This window comes from Oryx dammah, unplaced genomic scaffold, assembly GCF_014754425.2.
Source record: "Oryx dammah isolate SB20612 unplaced genomic scaffold, SCBI_Odam_1.1 HiC_scaffold_2, whole genome shotgun sequence".
Taxonomy (NCBI): domain Eukaryota; kingdom Metazoa; phylum Chordata; class Mammalia; order Artiodactyla; family Bovidae; genus Oryx; species Oryx dammah.
This window is the reverse complement of record NW_024070186.1, coordinates 189,685,892-189,708,747: the sequence shown is the minus strand read 5'-3', so window position 1 is coordinate 189,708,747 and position 22,856 is coordinate 189,685,892. Positions and strand designations below refer to the sequence as shown.

The window sequence follows — 22,856 nt, the reverse complement described above, 5'->3', positions numbered from 1 at the left end:
ACTTATTTATACATAATTGCAAAATAATTAAGTATTTTGTTGCATTTCTATGTTACTATCATAGTACTATAGTTTGCTTATCATGTTTTTATGAATATGTATGAGTTCATAGATTTTAAAACTATCAGACTTAGGTATTTTCTGACACAGTGAAATTATATATTCTAAGCAGGAGGAGGCAGCGTATTTACTGTCTTTAAGTATTATATATATATATAATATAATACATACATATATATATATAGCAGAATACTAGTGGAATCTCTTATTTTTCCATAGGGCATTTTCCCCCCTTCTTTCTACTACATAGGAATTAAAAAAATCATCTCCTTCAAGAAAGCAATTTTAGAGTGGTTAGTGACCATATATACTATTTCTCTCTGAATGTCACTTATTTCTCGCTTTTGGTCTTAAAATCAGTCAACATTTGGGGCTGTCACGTTAAATAATTTAGAGATTAAATGTACTCTGCTGTTGCTAAGTCATTTTCTTTAATGCTAAACTTTATGTAGGGTGACATATTGTTGCACAGGGCCCATTCTCTTCTCCAGGCTGTCTCCAGAGCTTCCTCGCCTTTGGCAGTGTTTATTTCCTCCTCAGCAGCAGGAGTGAAGGTCTCTCCTCTTCCCAGTTGTGTACTATGAAGTGTGGTAGGATATAGGTTGGCTTCATCCCTCTTCCTTTGGCCCATAGGTTTCTTTGATCTAAATCCTTAGACAGTACGTGAATCTTGCTTTGCTGTTTCGTAAACGCTGCGTTTGGTGACAGGGTTGTCCAACTAAGAATGGATAGTGAAGCAAGAATGCACCCTCATTTATCACAAGGTACGTAAATAATAGTTCCTTATAGGTGAGCAGCCAGGGTCCATCTCACAGAAATGTAATATAACACAGCCTCAGTACAGCAGTGTTCGTCATGCTGAGACGATTGTTGGCTCACCTCAAGGTCACAGTTTCTCTGCTGTGGCTTTATCACAGCTCAGAAGCTTTCTGATCATGAAAGTAGGTATAAAATGATTTATTCCAGATACCATTTTAAAGCGATAGTATGCAAGTAATTCCCATTTAAGGAATTAGAGGGTGGTAATTTCAAAAACAACCAGAGGAAGCTATAGTTTTCCACAAGTGATACTGAGAACATAGGCTATTTGGCGGAAGAAAGTCTTTATCGTGTGTTAAGTTAAATTCTAGATGAGTAAAAATTTAAAGATAGTCATATTAAGACTAAAAAACCAGGAGAAAATTATGTATATTTGTATTTAATTCCATAAACAACTTTTCTATGCCTAATATTAGTGAAGTACCTTTATGCATCAATAGAGAAACACTAATAGAGCGTGAAAGATAAGCTGATTTACAGAAAACTGTCTAAAGTTCCATATTCTGTAATCCTCTTTGATTTTTATGCTAATCATTGGATTATTGGTTTTTTTTTTTGTTTTGTGTTTGTGTTTTTTTTTGCCATGCCTTGTGGCTTGTGGGATAAGTCCCCAGCCAGGAATTGAACTTGGGCCCCAGCAGTGAGAGCACGGAGCCTTAACCACTGGCCCGCCAGGGAATTCCCTGGATTATTGATTATACTAAAGTATAATAATGGTTTATACTTTTAAAAATGGTTCTGGGAAAGTTGCACAGTAATGTTTGCTAGGATACTGAGAGTTAGCCCTTCTAGAAGTACAGATGGGAGTGTCAACTGATGACCCTTCTTAGAAAGCAATTTTCAGTAGGTTTTGAGGACCTTAAAAGTTTTTACTTGGAATTTTGGACTGTGGTTTCATGTCTCTGACTGTCTTTTAAGAAAGTCAGTCAAGGTACACATAACTGTTTTGTTCCCAGATGATTTTTTCAGTGTTGTGTTTCAGAGTGATAGTTTGAATCAGCAACATTTTCTATAAAGATTGCACTAAATGAATTATTGTTTATCCACAAAATGGAAGGCTGTATACTCTTTTGTAAAGATTTTAAAGAATATTTAGTCTCTTAGGAATGTACTCAGTAGAAGTGTACCTTTCTGAATGGGTTTCCAGTGGTGTATACATATGGAGATACTTGTGGAGGGGGGCATTTGTGATGGAAGTTGTAGTGTGGCTCCTGGGCCCCTCTCCCCTGCAGGACTGCTGGCCTCTCTGTGTCAGGGGCTCCCTTGCCCAGGGTCTCCCCTTCCTTGGGGGAGGCCGGAACCAGCTCCCGAGTGCCTGTAGCGCCTCCAACAGCAGCTGTCGGTTCTCACTCTGCAGAACCGGGCTGCCCCTCACCTCATAAGGTTGCTGTCACTGGGAGTGCTCGCCAGCAAGCCTGTGTGCACATCTGAGTCTGTCTCTTGGGTTTTTGACCTATAATAGGTTACAAAGGATTTCTGCCCTTTTTTCATAAAAATTCTGTGAATCCTTAAAAATCAAGGTTATAAACAATTTAGAAATAACGGTCTCTTTAAAAAAATGGGAACTCTCTTCTAGATAGGATAACTTAAGGCCAGAAACTAGAAACTTTACCTTATTCTAGATGAGGCACTAAGGCTGGTCATGTGATAAGATTTTTTTATTCATCCAGCTGAAAGAGTGCTTTTAAACGTCTGTGTGTAACATAAGATTTACTATTTGTGTATTTTAGTGTAAAGAACTGGCCAAGTCCAAGGCGGAAGTGGCGTGCATCGCAGTGTATGAAACAGATGTGTTTGTTGTTGGAACCGAGAGAGGACGTGCTTTTGTCAACACTAGAAAGGACTTTCAGAAAGATTTTGTAAAATACTGTAAGTATTTTTTTGTCTTCTATATTCCATAAATGTTTATATTTATGGAGAACTCATTATTTTCGCTTCTAAAGGTGAATGAGATTTATACCCAAAAAAGACTTTTCTGGAGTCCGTGGTGACATTTCAGAATGCTCAAAGGAAATCACTGACATGGTAACATATAAGGGGAAATACTGAAGAGCTTAAGAAAAGTAGTCACTCTTTATTGCACTGTGCTCCTTGCTTGACTCTGGCTTAGTGAAACACCTTAGAAGGTAGAATGTCAGAATGATTAAAATTTCTTAATTCAGATAAGAAAGTCTTGTCCCTGATAGATGTTTGATGTATTGGGGGAAAAAAGTTTACCTCTGCATTAAGTTTGGGTAAGCATGAAGAAAGTTCCACAGGTCTTCCTGACCCCTCAATGGAGTCATCTTATCCTCTGTTCTCAGTGAGGTTTGTGATCCTCCAGTCAGAAGCTCATCCAGGTAATGTGTTTATTTGATATTGGAACAAATGCATTAGAGAAATTTACTGTAGGGTGTTAAAACCTAGACCCTCTCACAGTATGACAATGTTCATATCTGTGTCTAACCTAACACTGTCCGTAGTTTTGTCTTTAAGATCCAAACTTAAGTTTCCATTATCAAGTCAGATCCAATTCGTGATACATTAAGGCAGATAATAGGTGAATAAGAGCTCATTCTTAAGTCATTAATTTCATTTCTCAATTGTGTTTTTTAAAAAACATCTCTCCCCTCCACTGTATCTGCCTCCCCTCCCCATTATCTTTTAAGCTTCATGGTAGTAATCTGTTTAAATTTTTTCCCCTCATTATTTCCTACCATTTTGAGAATTTTTAAGACTTTGGTTATGTTTGTCTATTTGAATTTGTACTAATAATGTTGCTTTGATTATGTGTGTGTCAGTTGCCGTCTGTCCCATGAATACTGTAATCCCACTGGCAGCTGTGTGTACATCCCTATTCCCTGTATGCTTTGCTAATGGGCTTCTTCAGTGGTTAGAACTAAGCATTAGGGGAATTGTCCTCAGTTGCAAATTATAGTCCCTGCCTGTTAGTATTCATACTTTTTTTTATTACCAAAACGTTGATGCCACAGAGAATAATCTTTTGGTATATAATGCTTAAGTACCTAATACTCGTTTCCTATAAACTGTTCTGCAGATAAGACCAATTGTCTTCCAAAACCAAATCAATGGGTTTATGAGTCAGTTTAGAAATTCTTAGAAGAGAGTTCTAAGCTCTTTTCCAGGGTTTTGAAAGACAATATCCTATGGAAATAAAATAATGTGAATCACTTAGGTAATTAAAATTTTTCTAATAAAAAGTAAGGAGAACACATCATTTGTTTTAGTGCATATATTTTAACCTGACATCTAAAACATTATCATTCAATATATATAATCAATATAAAAATTATTCTTTTGTACACCTGTGCAAATCCTTTATTAAAGCAACAACCAAAATACAGGATGGCTCATATGGGTTTTTTTTGCTTTTTTGCCTCTATATCAGCTTACATATTAATCATTTGTTTATACTTTTAAATTATTTTTAAAAGGTGAACATTTATAGCTCACAAATCAACAGTGACATTTCTACCCAGATATATTTTTCCATCTTATTTCCTGGCTGTAACAAGGGACATCCAGAACCAGGGGCACAGCACATCAGACTTAAGTGTCAGCACCTTCTGTGAGCAGCACTAGGTCATCTGAGAAATACACCGAAGGTTTACATTTTTCATTAAATACAAGTAATTGATGCCAGGATATTCTTAGACCTATTTGCTTTCTGTTTTTACATTCTCTGTGAGCTTCAATTTTGATGGTGGCATTCTGAGAATTAAACCCCTTACAAATGAAATCTCTAAAAAAAAAAAAATCTCAATTAAAGGTCATTATCACCATCATATGTTATTTTCTTATATAACAGACACTCAGTCCTTGAGAAAGCATACTAAGCAATTCTGTTTTATTTGATTTTTTTCCCCCACTGCTAATTTGTTTAATCCAAATCTTGTTAATCACTGTAGAAACCCTATAAGTCATTAGGAAGATTAACTTTGTTATCTCCTAGAGGGTTTTAAAATGAAGAGGTGAATGTAAAAATGTCTAGTACCTTGAAAGATGGGTGATAGTTTAGTTGCTAAGTTGAGTCTGACTCTTTGCAACCCCATGGACTGTAGCTTGCCAGGCTCCTCTCTCCATGGGATTTCCCAGACAAGAATACTGGAATGGGTTGCCGTTTCCTTCTTCAAAAAAATTATTAATGGGGTATTTTGCATACAATTTTTGGCACTAAATCTTTGAAATCCAGGCTATATTATAAATTTACAACACATCTTAATTTGGATTGTGCACATTTCAAGTGCTAAGTAGCCATACGTCAAGTGTCTATAGAAGCTTTTGTGTTAGACTTGGCAACAAGAATGATTTTGTGGTGATAATCTTCCCATATTAAATTTGTAGTTATTCTAAGGTATCTTTTCATTTTAAAATTACTAGTACCTAATTTTTACTTGGTAGAATTGTCACCTATAGCTGCTCTTGTTTCCGAGATGATCTCTGTTTCTTATAATTTCCATTCAAGTCATTTGTCTTTTAGGTTCTTATTTTTAAAGTTCCTCCTCTTTCCTTTCTGTCAAATCATAAGTGTTAGCATTTGGAAAAAATATTCTTAGCAAAAATCAAATATTAAGATAACGGATATGGACCTTTTATAGCATTAATATTTTACAGGTGTTGAAGAAGAAGAAAAGGCTGCAGAGATGCATAAAATGAAATCTACAGCCCAGGCGAATCGGATGAGTGTCGATGCTGTAGAGATTGAAACACTCAGAAAAACAGTTGAGGACTATTTCTGCTTTTGCTATGGTAGGGTTATACACTTGAATTGTCTAAAAAATTATGTTATATGGTTGACTTTTCTAAAGGGCAGATTAAGTAATTGACTTAACGATCACGTAACACACTTTCACAATTGAATGAGTTGATTCCCAGATATTGGGTTAACATTATGAATGACCTTTCTTTAGCTGTTAGAGTTGTTTTTTTTTTTTTTTAATGTAGTTTTAGGTTCACAGCAAAATTAAAGAGGAGGGTGCAGAGATTCTCTGTCTACCCCTTGCCTCTTCTACAAATGCTTAACTTCACCACTATCCGCATCCCCCACCAGAGAACCTGCAGTGACACAGCATAATGACCTGAAGAGTCCTGTTTATTTTTGACAAGTATGCTGATCTCAACAAGTCCCTGGGGAAAAAGCACCTTTTGTTAGTCTAGTTATGCAATAAACAGCTCTTTTTAGGGAAAGAGGAAACGGGGGAGGATAAAAGGGTACACTGTGAAGTTGTAGGTAAAACTCAACTCTGGGGACCGGAGTTTCCAGCATGTGTGGGCCCCCCTGTCTGATACCCACAGACAGCTGAGAGGATACGTTCGTTTGTGAGTGTAGGATGTGTTTATCTAATAAGTTTTCAATGAGAATATTAGCCTGAAATTGCTTGGTGTTTTATGGTAACAGTAGGCTTTGTCAGGGTTGCATGTTCTGAGGCTGAATTGTATATGAAAAGATTGTATTATACGACAGTGGGCCATTGCACCTTTCCTTTTGTGTGAATTTTGTGTGTGTATTTTATCAATATATACTTTCCATTTTGGCTTTTTGAATTCGTTTCAGGTTTAGACCACTGCTAACACAGGAATAGGGCTCTCTAGTATTTGAAAGTAGTTTTGAAATCAAATATTGGTGATTGCAGCCATGAAATTAAAAGACGCTTACTCCTTGGAAGGAAAGTTATGACCCACCTAGGTAGCATATTCAAAAGCAGAGACATTACTTTGCCAACAAAGGTCTATCTAGTCAAGTCTATGGTTTTTCCAGTGGTCATGTATGGATGTGAGAGTTGGACTATGAAGAAAGCTGAGCACCAAAGAATTGATGCTTTTGAACTGTGGTGTTGGAGAAGACTCTTGAGAGTCCCTTGGACTGCAAGGAGATCCAACCAGTCCATTCTAAAGGAGATCAGTCCTGGGTGTTCTTTGGAAGGAATGATGCTAAAGCTGAAACTCCAGTACTTTGGCCACCTCATGAGAAGAGTTGACTCACTGGAAAAGACTGTGATGCTGGGAGGGATTGGGGGCAGGAGGAGAAGGGGACGACAGAGGATGAGATGGCTGGCTGGCATCACCGACTCAATGGACGTGAGTTTGAGTGAACTCCGGGAGTTGGTGATGGACAGGGAGGCCTGGCATGCTGCGATTCATGGAGTCGCAAAGAGTCGGACACGACTGAGCTACTGAACTGAATTGAAGTGAAAAGCATGAATGCGGGGGAGTTCCCTGGTTGCCTAGTGGTTAGGATTTGGGGTTTTTCACTGACGTGGCCTGGATTCAATCCCTGACTGGGAAACTGAGATTCTGCAAGCAACATGGCAGAAAAAAAAAAAAAAAAAAACCACCAAAAAACCTACTAATGCCATTTATTGAACTGTGATAACTGATCATGGTTAAGTTTTTCAAATTTTACCATTTAATGATGACTGTCTTTCTGCCTTTTCCCTATCTCTTAACCTCAGGGAAAGCTTTAGGCAAGTCAACAGTGGTACCTGTTCCATATGAAAAGATGCTCCGAGATCAGTCGGCCGTGGTGGTGCAGGGGCTTCCAGAAGGAGTAGCTTTCAAACACCCTGAAAACTATGATCTCGCAACCCTGAAGTGGATTTTGGAGAACAAAGCAGGGATTTCATTTATCATTAAAAGGTGAAGTACTTTCTCCCTTGCCCTCAATAGCTTTTTCAAATAAAGTTGAATAATTCTTCACCTTAAGTTAATGTTTTTATTATTGTTTACTATAGAAGCCATTTAAATTTATGCTTTTTGATAACTTTTTGTGTTGACATGTAATATTTTGTTCTGTTTTACTGCAGACCTTTCCTAGAGCCAAAGAAGCACCTAGGTAAGTGATTGCTTTGCTTTCATTATAACAGGACCAATTACTAAACCTGTTGTGTCAAAAATTTAATACACTGTAATGATGTCTCCTTTATTTTCTTTGAGAATATGATGTAAGACATTTTGGAGTGGAGTGGTACAATGTTTATATAAACCAGTGAAAAGTATTGAGCTGAAAAACCAGAGACTTATTGTTTTCAGCTCGGCTGCTTGCTTGATGATGTATTCAAGGCTTTGTGTTTGCAGGGTGTAAGGATCTGCCCTCATACCCCAGAATTATGAGGGATTTAATTTACATAGTGTCCACTGAGCTGGCACAGAAAGATGGAACACAGGATTGGGTGGGGAGGGAATGCACAGCCATGTGTAAGCAGTAAAGGTTTCCAGTGCTGGTGGTCTAAGGGTGGAGTCACCACAGCAGAGCTCGGTGTACACCCTGGAGGAACCGTTAGTGGAGGTTCCAGGGAGGAAGCCCAGGAAGGAGTTTATGAGGAAGGGGGAATTAAGATGGGCCGTTGAAAAATGAACAGGTTTTCAACAGGACTTCCTTCTGGGAAGTACAGACATTCCTTTTGAAGGGAAAAGGGATATTTAAAAGACCAGCACCCCTTTGAGACTTGTAAAAGAAAATAATCACTGTTATTGGCAACTTCTAAGCAAAGTAAATGTGAGAGGACAAGATAATATATGGATACCCAAGCATATATTGTTTTCTGATCAGTAACCTCTGTTATTCTCACTATGATGAAAAATTAGTTTTTTAGAAGCTTTATTGGGGTATCATTGACATGCCATAAATAAAGTTCACCCATCTCAAGTATACAGTCCATATGGTATATGGAATGACTTTTTTGGCAGTTTGGTTAGTTGACCTTGTTTATTTCTGGAGTTTCTACAGAGCGAATCGTGTTGTGTGTAAATCAAGACATTTGACTTCGCAGTCTGAATGTTCTATATTTCTTAGTCTCGTTGCTTTGGCAAGGATGTTCAGTGCAGCATTGAGCAGGACGTGGCTGTAGCAAACGTCACCTCGTTTTCCATAGTAGGTGGAAGCCATTCGAGCTTTCACCGTTGAGTTAGCTGTAGGCTTTTGTGTGTGTCCTTTTTGAGATTGAGAAAGTATAGACTGGGTTTTCATGTTTAAGTTAAAATTCATTTTTTCTTGATCAGTATTTTTTTGCCCTGATGTAGATTAGCCGTAGTTTGCCATTTGTATTTTATGAAGTCTGTGATTCTAGAAACATGTTCTGAAACACTGAGGCCTAGTGGTTACTTAAACAATAATTCTATAGAGTGTTTATAAGAATGAGCTGTCCAGGTGGGTGGCTTTGTATGGCTTGGCTCTTTTGCCATACCGACTTTCAAAATAATTGAAAAGTTGCAATTATAATGGGATTGCATTTTCCAGTGTAAAAACTTTTAACAGGCTTATTGAGATATGATTGACTTACAGTAAACTATACATATTCGTAGTGTACGGTTTGCTGAGCTTCGACACATGTATACGCTGTGAAAACTGTCATTGCAGTCAGGATAATGAAACCTCTCTCACCGCCATGCTTCCTCACCCCCCATCGTAATTCCTCTCCTCCTCTCTGCCTTGTCCCCAGACTGTCACTCATGTTGTTGTCAGTGGAGATTTCCTATATATTTTTTTAATGGAAATGGAATCTTAGAGTATGTACTGTGTTTTTGTTTGCCTGGCTTCTTGGTTTGCGATTTTTCCGTGTTTCATGTATCAACAGATACTATTTTTTTTTACTGACTGGTATTCCACAGTACAGATACTCCCAATTTGTTTACTGATTTCACTTATTTGAGTGCAAGTTTTTATGCTGGACATTGTTTTCATGTCTCTTGGGTAGACAAAGGGAATGGCGAGACCGTAACGGTAGCTAGTTATATATTTACCTTTTTAAGACACTGCCAAAGTGGCTTTCAGTGTGGTGGTTTTGGCTTACGTTCCCACCAGCAGAGTGTGAACTCTAGTTGTTCTGCATCTTTGTCAGCATTTGATGGAGTCAGTCTTGTTCTTTTTTCCTTTTTTTAAATTTTTGCAAACAGAATTCACTGTTTTGTGGTGTACAAGCCAGTGGGTTGCAGTATGTCTCCAAGATGTACAGCTATCACCCTGTCTCGTCACCTTAAGAAGGACCTGGTACCTGTTAGCAGTCATTGTTGTCCAGTTCTTCTGAGTCAGATGGACTTATGCTGGATCTTGGTTCCCCAACCAGGGATTGAACCTGTGCCCATTGTAGTCAAAGTGCAGAGTCTTACCCTATGGACCACCAGGGAAGTCCCCAGATCTACTCCTAATAGAAATCTGATTTCCTTTATACATCAGTATTGTCTTATTCAGTAATAGTATATTGGTGTACTTGTTTCACTGATAAAAAAAGGAGCTTTCTCATTAATGGGAGGTTTGTGGAAGGTTGAGGGGCTAAAAGCTGTTAGATGATTATCATCCCTAAATACCTTCCTTACAGGGGAGAATGAAGGACACTCTTTCAAACTAAGAGCAATACTCACTCGAGTGACCTTGAGCTGTGAACTCCCTTTCCCCTGTTCATTCTGTAGTTAGGACCTTTGGAAGCATAGTTATATTTCATATTAGTGTTGGAAAAATCTAAATCTTAATATTTTCTTTGTACCTAGGTGGTCGTGTGATGGTTACAGATGCTGAAAGGTCAATGCTGTCTCCAAGTGGAAGGTAAAGCATATTTCATTAGTACTAATGAACCTCCACACTTCAGCAAGTTTTAGTGTTTAGATTATTGATGTATTAGAATATTAAAAAGTCCTGCATTTGAATCCTTTGGCGGGCCTGTGAAAATGCACTTTTTGACTTAGTAGTTATGAATGGCAGTAGTTAACCTGAATGAAGCTGGTGTGATTAGTCTGGTGACCACATTGAATAGGAAGGCCTTCTAGTAAGACCATGTTGTTTTATTTTACTTTTCCCTCCCAAAATGTTGATTGGAATTAGATTTCTAAATTCAGTGACAAGTCATTGATGAAGGAAATAAATATGTGAATTTTAAAGTGAGTCACTATGGCAGTGACTGGGTCAGGTGAGTGAGTTTATCCTGTGAGAGCCGGGGATTTGAGTGCTGTGTGTAAGTGGCCCTCATCGTGCCGAGGTTCATCAGGGTTTCTTTTCCTTTCAGCTGCGGCCCCGTCAAAGTAAAAACAGAACCCTCAGAAGATTCTGGTATGTACCAGTACTTTTAGAATCAGTTGTGAAATGTAAGTAAAGAAGACTTTCCCTTAATTTAGAAGCTTGTATTTGGACTCATTACTGCTTTGATGTGAAGTAGAACAAATTTATTCCAAAAGGTGACATTATTTATTAACATTACTGCTGCTGCTGCTTGTTCATGATTTGAGGCACATCTTCTAAAACCTTGTAGCATATATAAATAGTTCATACTTGGATATTGTTCCATTGTACAGGATATACTTTTTCTTTATCCATTCACCATTTATTGGACATTTGAGTTCTTGCCAGTTTGGTTGTTTTGAATAACAGTATGAAAATCTGTATATGTGTTTGTGCGGAGATGTGTCTTCATTACCTTTTTTAGTGGATTCAGAGGAGTGAATTGTGGTTCTTTGCTTCACTTTTTAAGCTACTGATGAATTGTTTTCCTTAGTGACTGTATTATTTTACGTTCTTAGCAGCAGTGTGTGAGGGTTTGGGTTTCCATCGCTTGACCAACGCTTGTTACTGCCTCTCTTTTTTGTTTTATTGCAATTCTAGTGTTTTCTTGTCTGTCTTCTTTTTCCCTCACTCCCTTCTTTTCTTTTGCTAAGAAATCGTGTGTTGGTGCTAGATGTTGCTGCAGTTGGAATATCATTGCTTCTAAGTAGGCAAAGCTGGAGTATCTGTTTATGTATATTTGTATTTACATACGTATGTTTATCCATCTCCATCTATGGTTTTTTCATGTCCATATCTTCAGTTCCACTCTTGGACACCCCAGGATTTTTTTTTGTTTCCTTCCTTTCCTGGAGAATTTTCTGAGAGTCGTGGAAACCTTGTTTAGCATGTTTACATATTTCATTTCACGCAGGTTTCATTGCTAACCTCTTTGTCTTGCTGGCCCTTTGACACTTTGGCTGGGCTGTCACTGCTAATGCGTGACCCTTGTTATCCTCCGTCTCCCAGGCCTGTCACTCAGGTTCTTCTGACCCTCAAATAAATAGCTAGTCTCCTTCTGCCAGCCTGCTTGGGCCACTGAAGCTCCCTGATGCAGCTGCGTGTCTTGGTCAGAGCAATCTAATGGTATTTGAAATGGATTGTTGGGGTTAGGAGAAGTGTGTGTGTGAGAGAGACTGAATGAATGAGAATTTTTATGTATGTTATTTTTAGAGGGGTCTGCAAGAAAGGCAGCGTTGAATTCTCCTTATTGGGAATAAGTATTTGAGTTTGTTACACAGTTTGTTTCACAGAAGCTTTTTTTCTTTACCTCTTTTCTTTCACATCATAGGAAATCTTGGTTTAGTTTTTAGTTTATTGTGCTGAAATCACCATTTTGTAAATCTTCTCCCCTTTATTTATGTATTTGTCTCCTGAATAGTTTGGATCCAAAAATAGACTTGCTGATTTGAGAAAAATCATATTTTTTGAACTTTTTAACCATCTTAATTGTAGATTAATAGTACACATAGTGGTTTATTTATAAAGGGTTTTTTTAAAAAATAGGTTTATTTTTTCTGCCTTACACTTTGTTTTTGAGTACGTGGGGAAAATACCTTTTATTAAGAACTCACTAAAGAATTTGTTAAGAATCTTTTTCAAAACTTTTAATAAAATTGAAGTATAATATATGCCAAATATAAGTGTATATATGGCCAATGAATAAAAATGCCTGTGACCTAACACTCACTGGGATACAGAATATTAATGACACCCCAAGAAGGGGCTCTCCTTCTCCCCTTTCATTACTCTTCTCTGAAAGTCAGCTGTTTGCTTGAGTGTGTGTTTTTAACCTAAGGCTTATGCATTTTAATTTTCTTCAGCTTTCTTGAGGTATAATTGACATTACTTGAGTTTTAACAACAGAGATTTCTTTTCTCTAATTTTGACTTTCCTCTACATGGAATTGTACAATATACACTCATTTATATCTGGCCACAAAGGTCTACTTCAAATTATTTATCCTCATTGTGGGCAAAGTGTTATGCTAAAAGGTATGATTTGTTACCTTTTATTAATAAAGAGACATGTTAGGAGGGAAAAGAAAAATCAGTGTATCTCATTATTAAAATCATTAAGAAGTATGCCGTCTTTACTCTGGAATATTGGGTCATTAAAATTGATGTTTACAGGTGATTTTCATTGATTTATAAAAATGTTTTAAACTATGAAAGCAGTGTGACTAATTTTCTTTAATTGCAAAGATAACTTGTTGGAAGACAGATTTCGCATTAAACAATCCCAGAATGTCAATAGGGTGGTTAAAACTTTGTCTTAGTTGGGTTTTAGGTTATTTTTGTCCCCATGACACCTTGCAAGCATTTGTCTTTTGAAAACCTTTAAAATATGAATTGAATGCATTATTTTGCATTAGTAGCAGAGCACAGGGGACTTCCCTATACAATCTGAATGCCTCAAAGTATAATTATATAATTTAATTTGCTTTTATAGGCATTTCTCTGGAAATGGCAGCTGTGACAGTGAAGGAAGAATCTGAAGATCCTGATTATTATCAATATAACATTCAAGGTAGAAATATTTAATAAAGTTTTTCTTTCTATAAATAATTGGTGGTTATAATTAAAACTTGTTAATTGCCTGAATTTCTTAGATATTGTTTTATTAATTGGTCCTTGACTAGCAGGTGTACTTGTAATTTCTCACTGGAATAAAATTGATTTCAAAATGGGGCACTCAAAGTCAGTCTACAGGGGAAATGTTAAATAATCATTAATATTCTTTAAAAGGACAAATAAAAGTTGTGGCTTAAGATAGAATTCAGTTTTACTTTTCAGAGTTATTTGCAAGGCATAAAAGGTCTTCTAAACCTTTAATATCTATTTGTAGAACAAAAATAACTTCACATTTTTATTATTTTAAAAATCTGTAAAAGATCAGACATTATTAAGTTTTAGGTATTTATCATTTTATTCTGTATCTTTTCTTGAGTGATAATCAAGGAATTAAAGATCATAATTTCACAATGCAGTTTGCTTTTCTGCATTGATGGATTTTAGTTTAGAAGAACATCTCTAGTTTATGATAAGTTTAATTGTCATAGATGGGTAAAGTACATTAATTAAACATTTAAGTATAAGATCTGATTGGTTTTATGTATACCCATAAACCCCAAAACATTAGTCTTCACTGCAGTCAAGATAATGAAGTGTCCATAACCCTCAAATTTCCTTGAGCCTCTTTGTAATTCACAGCTCTCCCCAGCCAATGGCTGATTTGTTTTCTATCATTTTATTTTAGTTTGCAGCTTTAAGAAATTTATATAAATGGAATCATCATAAAGTATGTACTGTTTTCTTGGGGTGGGGAGCTGTGACTTTCAAATTTCATGTGATTGTTTTGAAATTCATGCACATTGTTGCATATCTCGATAGCTAATTCCATCTTGTTGCTGAATGTTACTCCATTGTTCATCTGTACCACCATTTATCCCTCCGTCTATTGATGGACATTTTGGTTGTTTCTAGTTCGGGGCTATTAAAATAAAGTTGCTATGAACATTTGTTTGGAAATAGCGTTCATTTCTCTGGAGTAGATTTCCTAGAACTGGAGTAGCTGAGATCCGTGGTAGGTATTTAAGCTACTGTGCTTCTACTGTTGTACATTTACGTCAGTGGGGACAGTGGTTCCTGTGGCTTTTTTAGCACACTATATTTAATTTTTTAAAATAAAATTCTGCCTTTATCTGTGGCATTATCTTTGCTGTTACTAGACAGGATTATATAAGATTTTTTTCCCCCTTTAAAATAGGGAGTGTGAGTGATTTAAGGTAAGGCTTGAGTAATGGGAGTAGAAATCTGATATTTGTAGAAGAAAAGATTGCTGAAAAGATCAAGTGCAGTTGAAGAAGGTGGGAGCCTGACTATTGATTTTCATCTAGCCTGAGAGATACAGTCCATGCAGTTTTGGTATTTTTTTGCAGTTCTTTGTATATTCTGAATAAAAGTCCTTTGTGATGGGATTTGCAAGTAGGTTAATTTGACGATGTCCAACTTAGTGGGGAATTTTTTCCCTTGTATGAATTGTGCTTAAGTACCATACCTAAAAAAAAAAAATCTTAATTTACAGAGATTTTCTTCTGTGTTTTATAAGCATTTTAATAGTTCTACATTTAAGTCTATGATTGGTTTAGACCTAATTTTTATATAGTGTGCAGAATTCCAAGTTCAAACTTATACATACGAATATCCAGTTTTTCCAGCACCTTTTGTTGAAAAGACTATTTTTTTTTGCTGTAATACTTTTACATCTCAGAATATTCTGTTACATTGTCAGTTTTCTCAAGCGTATCCTGTTACATAGATATTTCTGTTTCTACCTTTTTCCAAAATTGCATTGTCTTGAGGACTACAGTTTATAAAAGCCCTTGGGCATTTTGGTGGAGATTATGCTGAATCTATAGACTAAATTTGGTTGAATATCTTAATATTGAGTCTTCTGATGCACGAGCATGATATGTGAATGTTGTCTGTTTAGCTCTTCTGGGATTCATCAGTGCTTAGTTTTCAGCATACATCTTTTACACATATTTTTTATAAGATTTATATCTAAGTGTTTAATGTTTTTCATTGTTACTATTTACTATAATTGGTTCTGGCTTTGGAACTGTTTCTGTTTTTTGTTTCTTTTTTACTCAAACATCTAGCTTTTGCAAAATTTCAGTAATTTTTTTTCTTTTTTTGCTCTTACGTGTCTTTTTTGTTGTTGCTTTTAGTTTTATGTTTCCTAACATGGGAACTTAAATCATTCAGATAATTTCCAATGTAAGTACTTAATGCTGTAAATTTACCTCTTAAGCATTAGTTTAACTGCACCCTATAAACTTAGACATATTAGTATTAAAAATTATTTTCATTCAGTTCAAAACATTTTCTAATTTTCCTTGTGATTTCCTCTTTGTCCCTCAGTTTACATGGAAAATGTAGTCTCTTCAGATACTTGTGCAGTTGTCAGATAGCTTTCTGTTACTGATTTTTAGTTATATTTCCATTACAGTTGGAGAGTATTCTTTATATAATTTCAGTTATTTTAGATCTGTTAAGGTTGCTTAACAAATGATCGTTCAGGTCTGCTGTATTCTTTCTGGCATTTCTCCCCTCTTGTTCTGTCCACCACAAAAGTACTGAAACCTTCATCTGCCTCTGTCTGTCTCTGGCCTCATGCTTTAGGGGTCAGCATGCTGGAGGCTCCCTTTCCCTTGGCTCCTTTCCTGGCAGCCCCCTTTCCAGCCCTGTTACCAGTGTCCTGAATGGGAACAACCTAAGTTAGTTTTGTCTGTTTTTGTAGTTTATGTAAATAGAATCCATCAGCATGTATCAGGCCTCTTCTGTAAAACATGTAATTTGTGAGACATGCTGTGATTGTACTTAACACATCGTTTATTTGCACTGCTGTGTTGTACAGTCAGTACCCATGAGAATGGGTTCCAGAGTCACCCCCCAGCCCCCTCCAGTATCAAAATCCACAGAGGATCAAGTCCCTTATATAAAATGGTGTAGTATTTGCATGTAACCTACAAACATCCTCCCGTATTCTTTATTTAAATCATCTCTATATTACTGAAATATCTAACACAATGTAAATGTTATCTTAGTAACTGCCAGCATGCGATTTTGCATTTTGCATTCTGGAACTTTCTGGAGTTTTTCAGTTCCAAATATTTTTGATCCATGCTTGGTTGAATCTGCAGATGCTGAATGCACAGATTCAGATGGCCTACTGTATTCTAAAATGCTTTTTAAAAATGTTTAAAACCCACAAACATAATGTACATGTTCCCAGGTTTACAGAATCTCACATGAGGTAACATGTTGACTGTATTATTGACACCCTTCTTTAGGCCCTTCCTATTCCCGTTTTTTTCTGAGTTAACCACTTTACTGAAATAGAGGTTTGCTCCTCCTGATAATGATTTTATACTTTAAATGAGTATACAGTTCCACAGAATATCTTTGGATGTGTATGCAGGCACATAATATTTTATGTTTTTTCTCAGGTTTTAACTTTGGTGCAAATGATATCATAAATCATGATGTGTTTTATGTATGTTCTCCTGTATCAGTACAGGTTTTTGAGATATACCTATTTTTGTCAGGAACAGGTTTTTGGTGTTTTTTTTTTTTAGTATTTGTCCTTTTTTTATGACTGGCTTATTTCCTTTATTTATTTTTGGCTGCACTAGGTCTTGACTGCTGCATGCAGGCTTGCTCTAGTTATGGTGAGCACAGGCTGCTTGGTTTGCAGCGTGTGGGTTTCTCATTGCTGTGGCTTCTCTTGTTGCGCAGCACCAGCTCTAGGCACACGGGCTCAGTAGTTGTGGCACACAGGCCGAGTGGGATCTTCCCGGACCAGGGATCGAACCCGGGTCCCCTGCGCTGGCAGGCAGATTCCCTCTGGACTACCAGGGAAGTCCCACGTACTGCTGTAATACTGTCATTGCACTAGTTACATATGTGATTATACTACAGTTCATTTGTTCATTCTTGTACTTTAAAACCATTCATGTTTTCTGCGAAACTTTTGGAATTCTAAAATAGACTTGGACACGTCTCTGTGTACCTGTCAGTTTCCTTCTAAGATGGCTCAGATGTGAGCACTGGGAAAGCGTGCTTTGTCTGCAAAAACGGGTAAACACTCCTCAAGTTGTGAGGGTGCGTGTGCGACTCATTTAATGACAAAGTCCAAGTCATGTGCTATTAAAACGTGTAGCTAGGCAAATATTAACCAAAAGAAACCAAGTTTAGTAATAATAATTTGAGGCCAAAAAAAAAAAATGTAACAAGTACAAAGAGTAAGACTATATAATCAATATACTAATAAATTACTAAGTTGATAAAATAATCATTAACTTTTATTACCTAAAAATGTAGCCTCAAAAGTCAAAGTAAAAAATTGATTCAATTTGATGTAGTTGATAAATTTGTGAATACAGTCATATGGGAGATTTTAACAAATGACGAACGCTTATAAAGTAGAGTATTTGAACTCTGCAGTTGATGAACATAAGCCAATTCAAGTATATCCAGAATTCCATACCCAGCAAATAAATGTTTATTTACAAAATATGGAACTTTTACAAAAATAAACTTTATAATTGTTTATGGATAGCCTTAAGAAATTGCCAGAAAATATTGTAATTAATTAGAAATCAATAATAAACATGTTATTTAAAACAGAAATCCTATACCATGGGAATCCTAAGAAATATACTTTGGCTTAAAGAGGACCTTATTAAAATAATTTAGAGCAGAACAATATTGATAGTGATATATAAGCTAGACTGGTGGAAGAGCAGCGACAGCAGTATTATGAAGTCAGTACATTTTGCTCTCATACAATACATTTTTCCTGTATATTTTAAGCCTGGGTTATATGACTAGGAAGCAGTCAATCTGGCGTTTGAAGTCCGGTCTCTCATCGAACATTTTGCTCTTCATTGAGACTCGAAATCTAAATAATTTTTCTGTTTTCTGTGAAATTATTTTCTATGCTATGTCCTTTACTTATAATGTATACTTTTGTGCCTCTTCATGAAATTCCTCATGCATTTGCAAAGCCTTTTAAAAGTCTTAGGATGTTTTCCAAAAAATATTCAGAGAAAGTGAAGTGGTTTGTATTCATTTCAGATAAGAACATGTTTATGTTAAGTAGATGTTGAGAACACAATGTTTGTTCTCTTTTAAATCTATTACTGTCACTAAAAGCATAATACATGGAAGTGTGTTGTCAATATCTATAGCAGTCTGTGAAGGTTTAATTAAGGCAAAATACATTGTATATTAATTATTGGGGAAAATCATGTTATTAAAATTTTTTATGGATCTGTAGAGAAAGGAGGATTTTTGAATTAGTAATTGTCATATTTCTATTTCAGTGAAGTTTCAAGCTTATTGATAGGTTAATTGCATGATTTTAGAGATTCTAAGGAAGGTATAACAATTTGATTCTGCATTTTTCTTTAGTATGGCAAAGCATTAAGACAAATATTTGTCAAGGAAGAAACAAATGCACCTTGTAAGATATATCTGTGCTTGTAACCTATATGAAGTAAAAGTTACAGTTTGCTGTCACGAACATGACCCATATCCACCGTTTTAGACATATCATTCCCATTCAGTTCATGTCTAGACATTTTCAAAATTTCTTTTGACTATCTGTATATGGCTTTATCTGAATACACTTTTTCCATTCACTAAGACCATAAATTGACACCATTCATTTGTCAGTCTTTTTTTTTTTTTTTTCGCTTTTTTTTACCCATGAAAAGGCTGTAGTATTCCATATCTCTCACCCAAATTTGTTTGCTGAAGTGACCCAAAATCTATTTTTGGGATTCGTTTTGAAGTGTTATCTTTGTGTCCCAAAGCAGGCCCTTCTGAAACTGATGATGTTGATGACAAACTCCCCCTTTCGAAGTCTTTGCAAGGTATAACTTTTTCACTTCCGTTTTCCCACATAATGTTCTTATGTAATGTTTCTTTATACTGGACAGACTGTGTTTTTGTATTTATATCTGTATTATTACTTTTCTAAATGGAAAAGGAAATGTATTGGCCTTTTTTTTTTTGAAACATAAATGAACTTCACAAGCAACAATTTTTGAAAACCAATTTTCCCTTTTGTGAATCTAGTAATGAATCTCGAAATGGGTACATGACACACTTTCATATTTAAGGTAAAGTACACATTTATACCTTATATCAGAATAGTCAGAAATAAGGCTTATATTGTATAGTTAGCAATGTAAATAATCAGTAAGGTCATGTTGATACTTAATGTTTAGAAAGATTGTAAGGTATCATTTGTAAATCCCTAATTTTATTGATTGAATGTCTTTTGGGGAATTTGTGTGTAGTGTCCTCTCCCTTGGTGACCATAGGCTATTTGTGATGGCTTTACTTCACCTCTGCTTATTCCGGCTTTGAGTGCAGTAGATTTCGTTCTTTTTTCTTCTTTGGCTGCACTATGCAGCATGTGGGGTCCTAGTTCCCCCACCAGGGATTCAACCCACGCCCCCTGCATTGGGAGCACAGAGTATTAACCACTGGACCGCCAGGAAAGTCCCAAGATGTCTTTTCTTTAGCTCTACTTTTAATATAAATGTAATTGCTTGATTTACCTTTGGAGAGAACAAAAAGTACGCACAGAATTATCCTTTACATGGACTGTTACCGTGTTACGACCTGATGGAATATCACCTTAGTTATTCTTAGCCAGCCTTCCCTTTTTCAGTACTGGTCCTTTCTCCATTATCTCTCCTTGTTTTGACCTCACATTTTTGTTTTCTTTGGCATTACAGTCAAAGAATCCACTGCTCCATAAATTCAAATGTTAATGTTTAATGGGTAGAGGGGAGCCATTTGTTGAGAAAGCATAATTTAAGGAGTTAAGAATAATTCTCTTGGCTATAGATTTTTAGATTTACCCATTGTTTTGAGCTCAGGTGAGTTTTCAGAACATAAAATAAATGAAAAAGAATCCCAAGATAATTAGAGTTCCATAAAATTAGACATGGAAAACCCTAAATTTTTGGTCTTAGCATGGTACTTTAAATTTGAAGGTGCTAGGCACTGAATGACAGTTTTTTTAAACTGTAGTCAGTGCTCTTTAAAAATCAAGATAAAAGTGTATAAAACCTGTGTCTGGGGGTGGGGGTTACCTTTAGTATAGTTTCTTAAATTAGTTATCAGTGGATGACAAAATAGACCTGATGTTTCCTCCTGCCCTCTTGCTTTATTCTTCCCTATGGGTAATACATTTTTATTTCTACACGAAGGCAGTGATTTTCAATCTCCTTGATGTTAGTACCTCAGACATTTAAGGACAGAGGATCAATAGTCCGGGGCAGTTTGGGCACTTAACCTAATTGGCTCTCTTGGGTTTTAGATGACTTCTTTCCTGTTTATGAGTAAAGTTTCTCCAGTAGGATGAGCCTGTTCACTGTTGAATGCCTAACCTGATACATTGCTTTATGTTCCAGTTTGTAGAAGCAGGCAGATTATATTACCTGAATTAAAATGCTTTTGAGACTAAAGGTAGTATCTTAAGTTTTAACTTCTGCATTTCCTTTAAGTGCAACTTTGATTAAATAATGGGGATTTAGTTTCCATAGCTTCTACCATAGTACAAACGGAAAGCAAGAAACGTTTCACAGCCAAACCTGAACTTGTGTTTTTCGACTTGATAGAGTCTTACAAGCAAAGACAGAACTGACTCTGATGTGTGTTTTTGTGTTTGCATCAATGGCAGATGAGCTTGGCACTCTGAAACATATTATTCTAGTTCTCAAATTCGAATATCTATCAGTAATTATATCGTGTAGTTCTAGTAACTAATATTAAATCCCCAAACCTACTTAGGTTTACTCTATATGTTTGCATTTTAAAATAATTCTTCGAGTTTTTGTACAGAAGTGTTAACATATTTTTCTGAATTAGATAATATTGTTTGAATTAATTGCTAAGAAGTTAAAAGAATCAGCTTGTATTTGTGTTTTTATTTGCATTGTTACCTAGTTTCTCTTCTCCCAGCGTCAGTCTTTATTGGTTTATTATATGGGTTTATCTTCTTTTTAGGAAGCCATCATTCTTCAGAGGGCAATGAAGGAACAGAAATGGAAGTACCAGCAGAAGGTTAGATTTGGGAATTTTTACTTTGCTGTATTTATATTGTGTTGTTCTGTACTACAGGGAATACTATCCTTAAAACCTTATTTGGAAATAAAATGATTGTTATGGTGTACCTTCTTAGCTAACAGGTGTTTTCTTTTAGCCCTAAAGATGTTATCCCTCTTTTACTGTATTGAATAATAAAGCATGTGGGGACTAAAATTTAAGTGGTAAGTAAAATTCTTCATGATGCAAAACGTTGCCTGTTTTTTCTTGGTCATCTTATGCCATATTTGGAAAGAATGGTTTTAATATTTAAAATTTAAATTATTACTGGCTCTGTTCATATTAGGGTAATGTCATCTACATAAGATTACTAAAAGAAAGATGATCTAGCTGCTCATTCTTATACCTACAGCCACCCCGTGGAACTGCTTTGTTAACCAGCCATCCTCCTTTGATTGTAGGATTGAATGAATATTCAGCTACAGCTTTTTAAGTTATTGGAATCTTGAGTTAAACCGTTATCATGCAGAATGGCTTCCTAATTTGTAAACTGTTTAGATAGTTCCAAAAGAATTTTTGTAGGTTTCTCCCAAGGAAAATAAATGGTAAGGCAACTGGATCTTATTTTAGAATTATTATTTCTCATATAAGCTGGTCATGTCAAGCCTAATTTTTTTAAGACTAAAAAAGGAGTCTATTCTCTACCTTTTTATTCTTTATATTTGCTTTTTTATTTTGTTTTAAATCCATAATTTGATATTTTACCCTCTTTGAGTGGCGGGAGTTCCGAAGGTCTTTGGAAAGTTGACTGATCTTTCTAAATTCAGATTTAGAATTGGAGTATTCTAATGGGCCTCCCGGGTGGCTCAGAGGGTAAAGCATCTGCCCGCAATGCGGGAGACCTGTGTTCGATTCCTGGGTCAGGAAGATCCCCTGGAGAAGGGAAAGGCACCCCACTCCGGTACTCTTGCCTGGAAAATCCCATGGACGGAGAAGGCTTGTAGGCTACAGTCCATGGGGTCGCAAAGAGTCGGACACGACTGAGCGACTTCACTTCACGTCAATGGAATACATTTCTTACAGAAATACTGAGATACTCATTTAAAATAATATTTTAAATTTCTTGTTGAATTTTTTTAATAGATGACGGTGTTGGTGAATTTTTTTTTGGTTTGTTTTCTTTTACTGTGTGGAGGTAATTAGATATTTCCTCTGTAACAAAATCCTATTTTAGATAGGCAGTATTTACAACAAGGAAATAACCTGATTACAAGATGAATCATACCTGGTGTTCATTGGGCAATGTGATTTAGATATTA

At 36.0% G+C, this 22,856-nt stretch overlaps 1 protein-coding gene across 9 annotated transcripts in view; it reads left to right on the top strand.

The window, feature by feature from the left end:
• GTF2I (general transcription factor IIi) overlaps window positions 1–22,856 on the top strand; it is an 84,961-nt gene that overhangs the window by 22,945 nt on the left and 39,160 nt on the right. For 3 of the 9 annotated variants that reach the window (XM_040260800.1, XM_040260832.1, XM_040260810.1), the window contains exons 3-11: window positions 2,610–2,748; window positions 5,494–5,628; window positions 7,332–7,515; window positions 7,683–7,711; window positions 10,363–10,417; window positions 10,875–10,918; window positions 13,358–13,435; window positions 19,290–19,349; window positions 21,499–21,555. In XM_040260800.1, the coding sequence (XP_040116734.1) occupies window positions 2,610–2,748; window positions 5,494–5,628; window positions 7,332–7,515; window positions 7,683–7,711; window positions 10,363–10,417; window positions 10,875–10,918; window positions 13,358–13,435; window positions 19,290–19,349; window positions 21,499–21,555 (781 nt within the window). Of the gene's footprint in view, window positions 1–2,609; window positions 2,749–5,493; window positions 5,629–7,331; window positions 7,516–7,682; window positions 7,712–10,362; window positions 10,418–10,874; window positions 10,919–13,357; window positions 13,436–19,289; window positions 19,350–21,498; window positions 21,561–22,856 lie in introns of those variants that run through there. The other 6 variants (XM_040260846.1, XM_040260824.1, XM_040260858.1 and 3 more) reach the window with 3 other exon arrangements.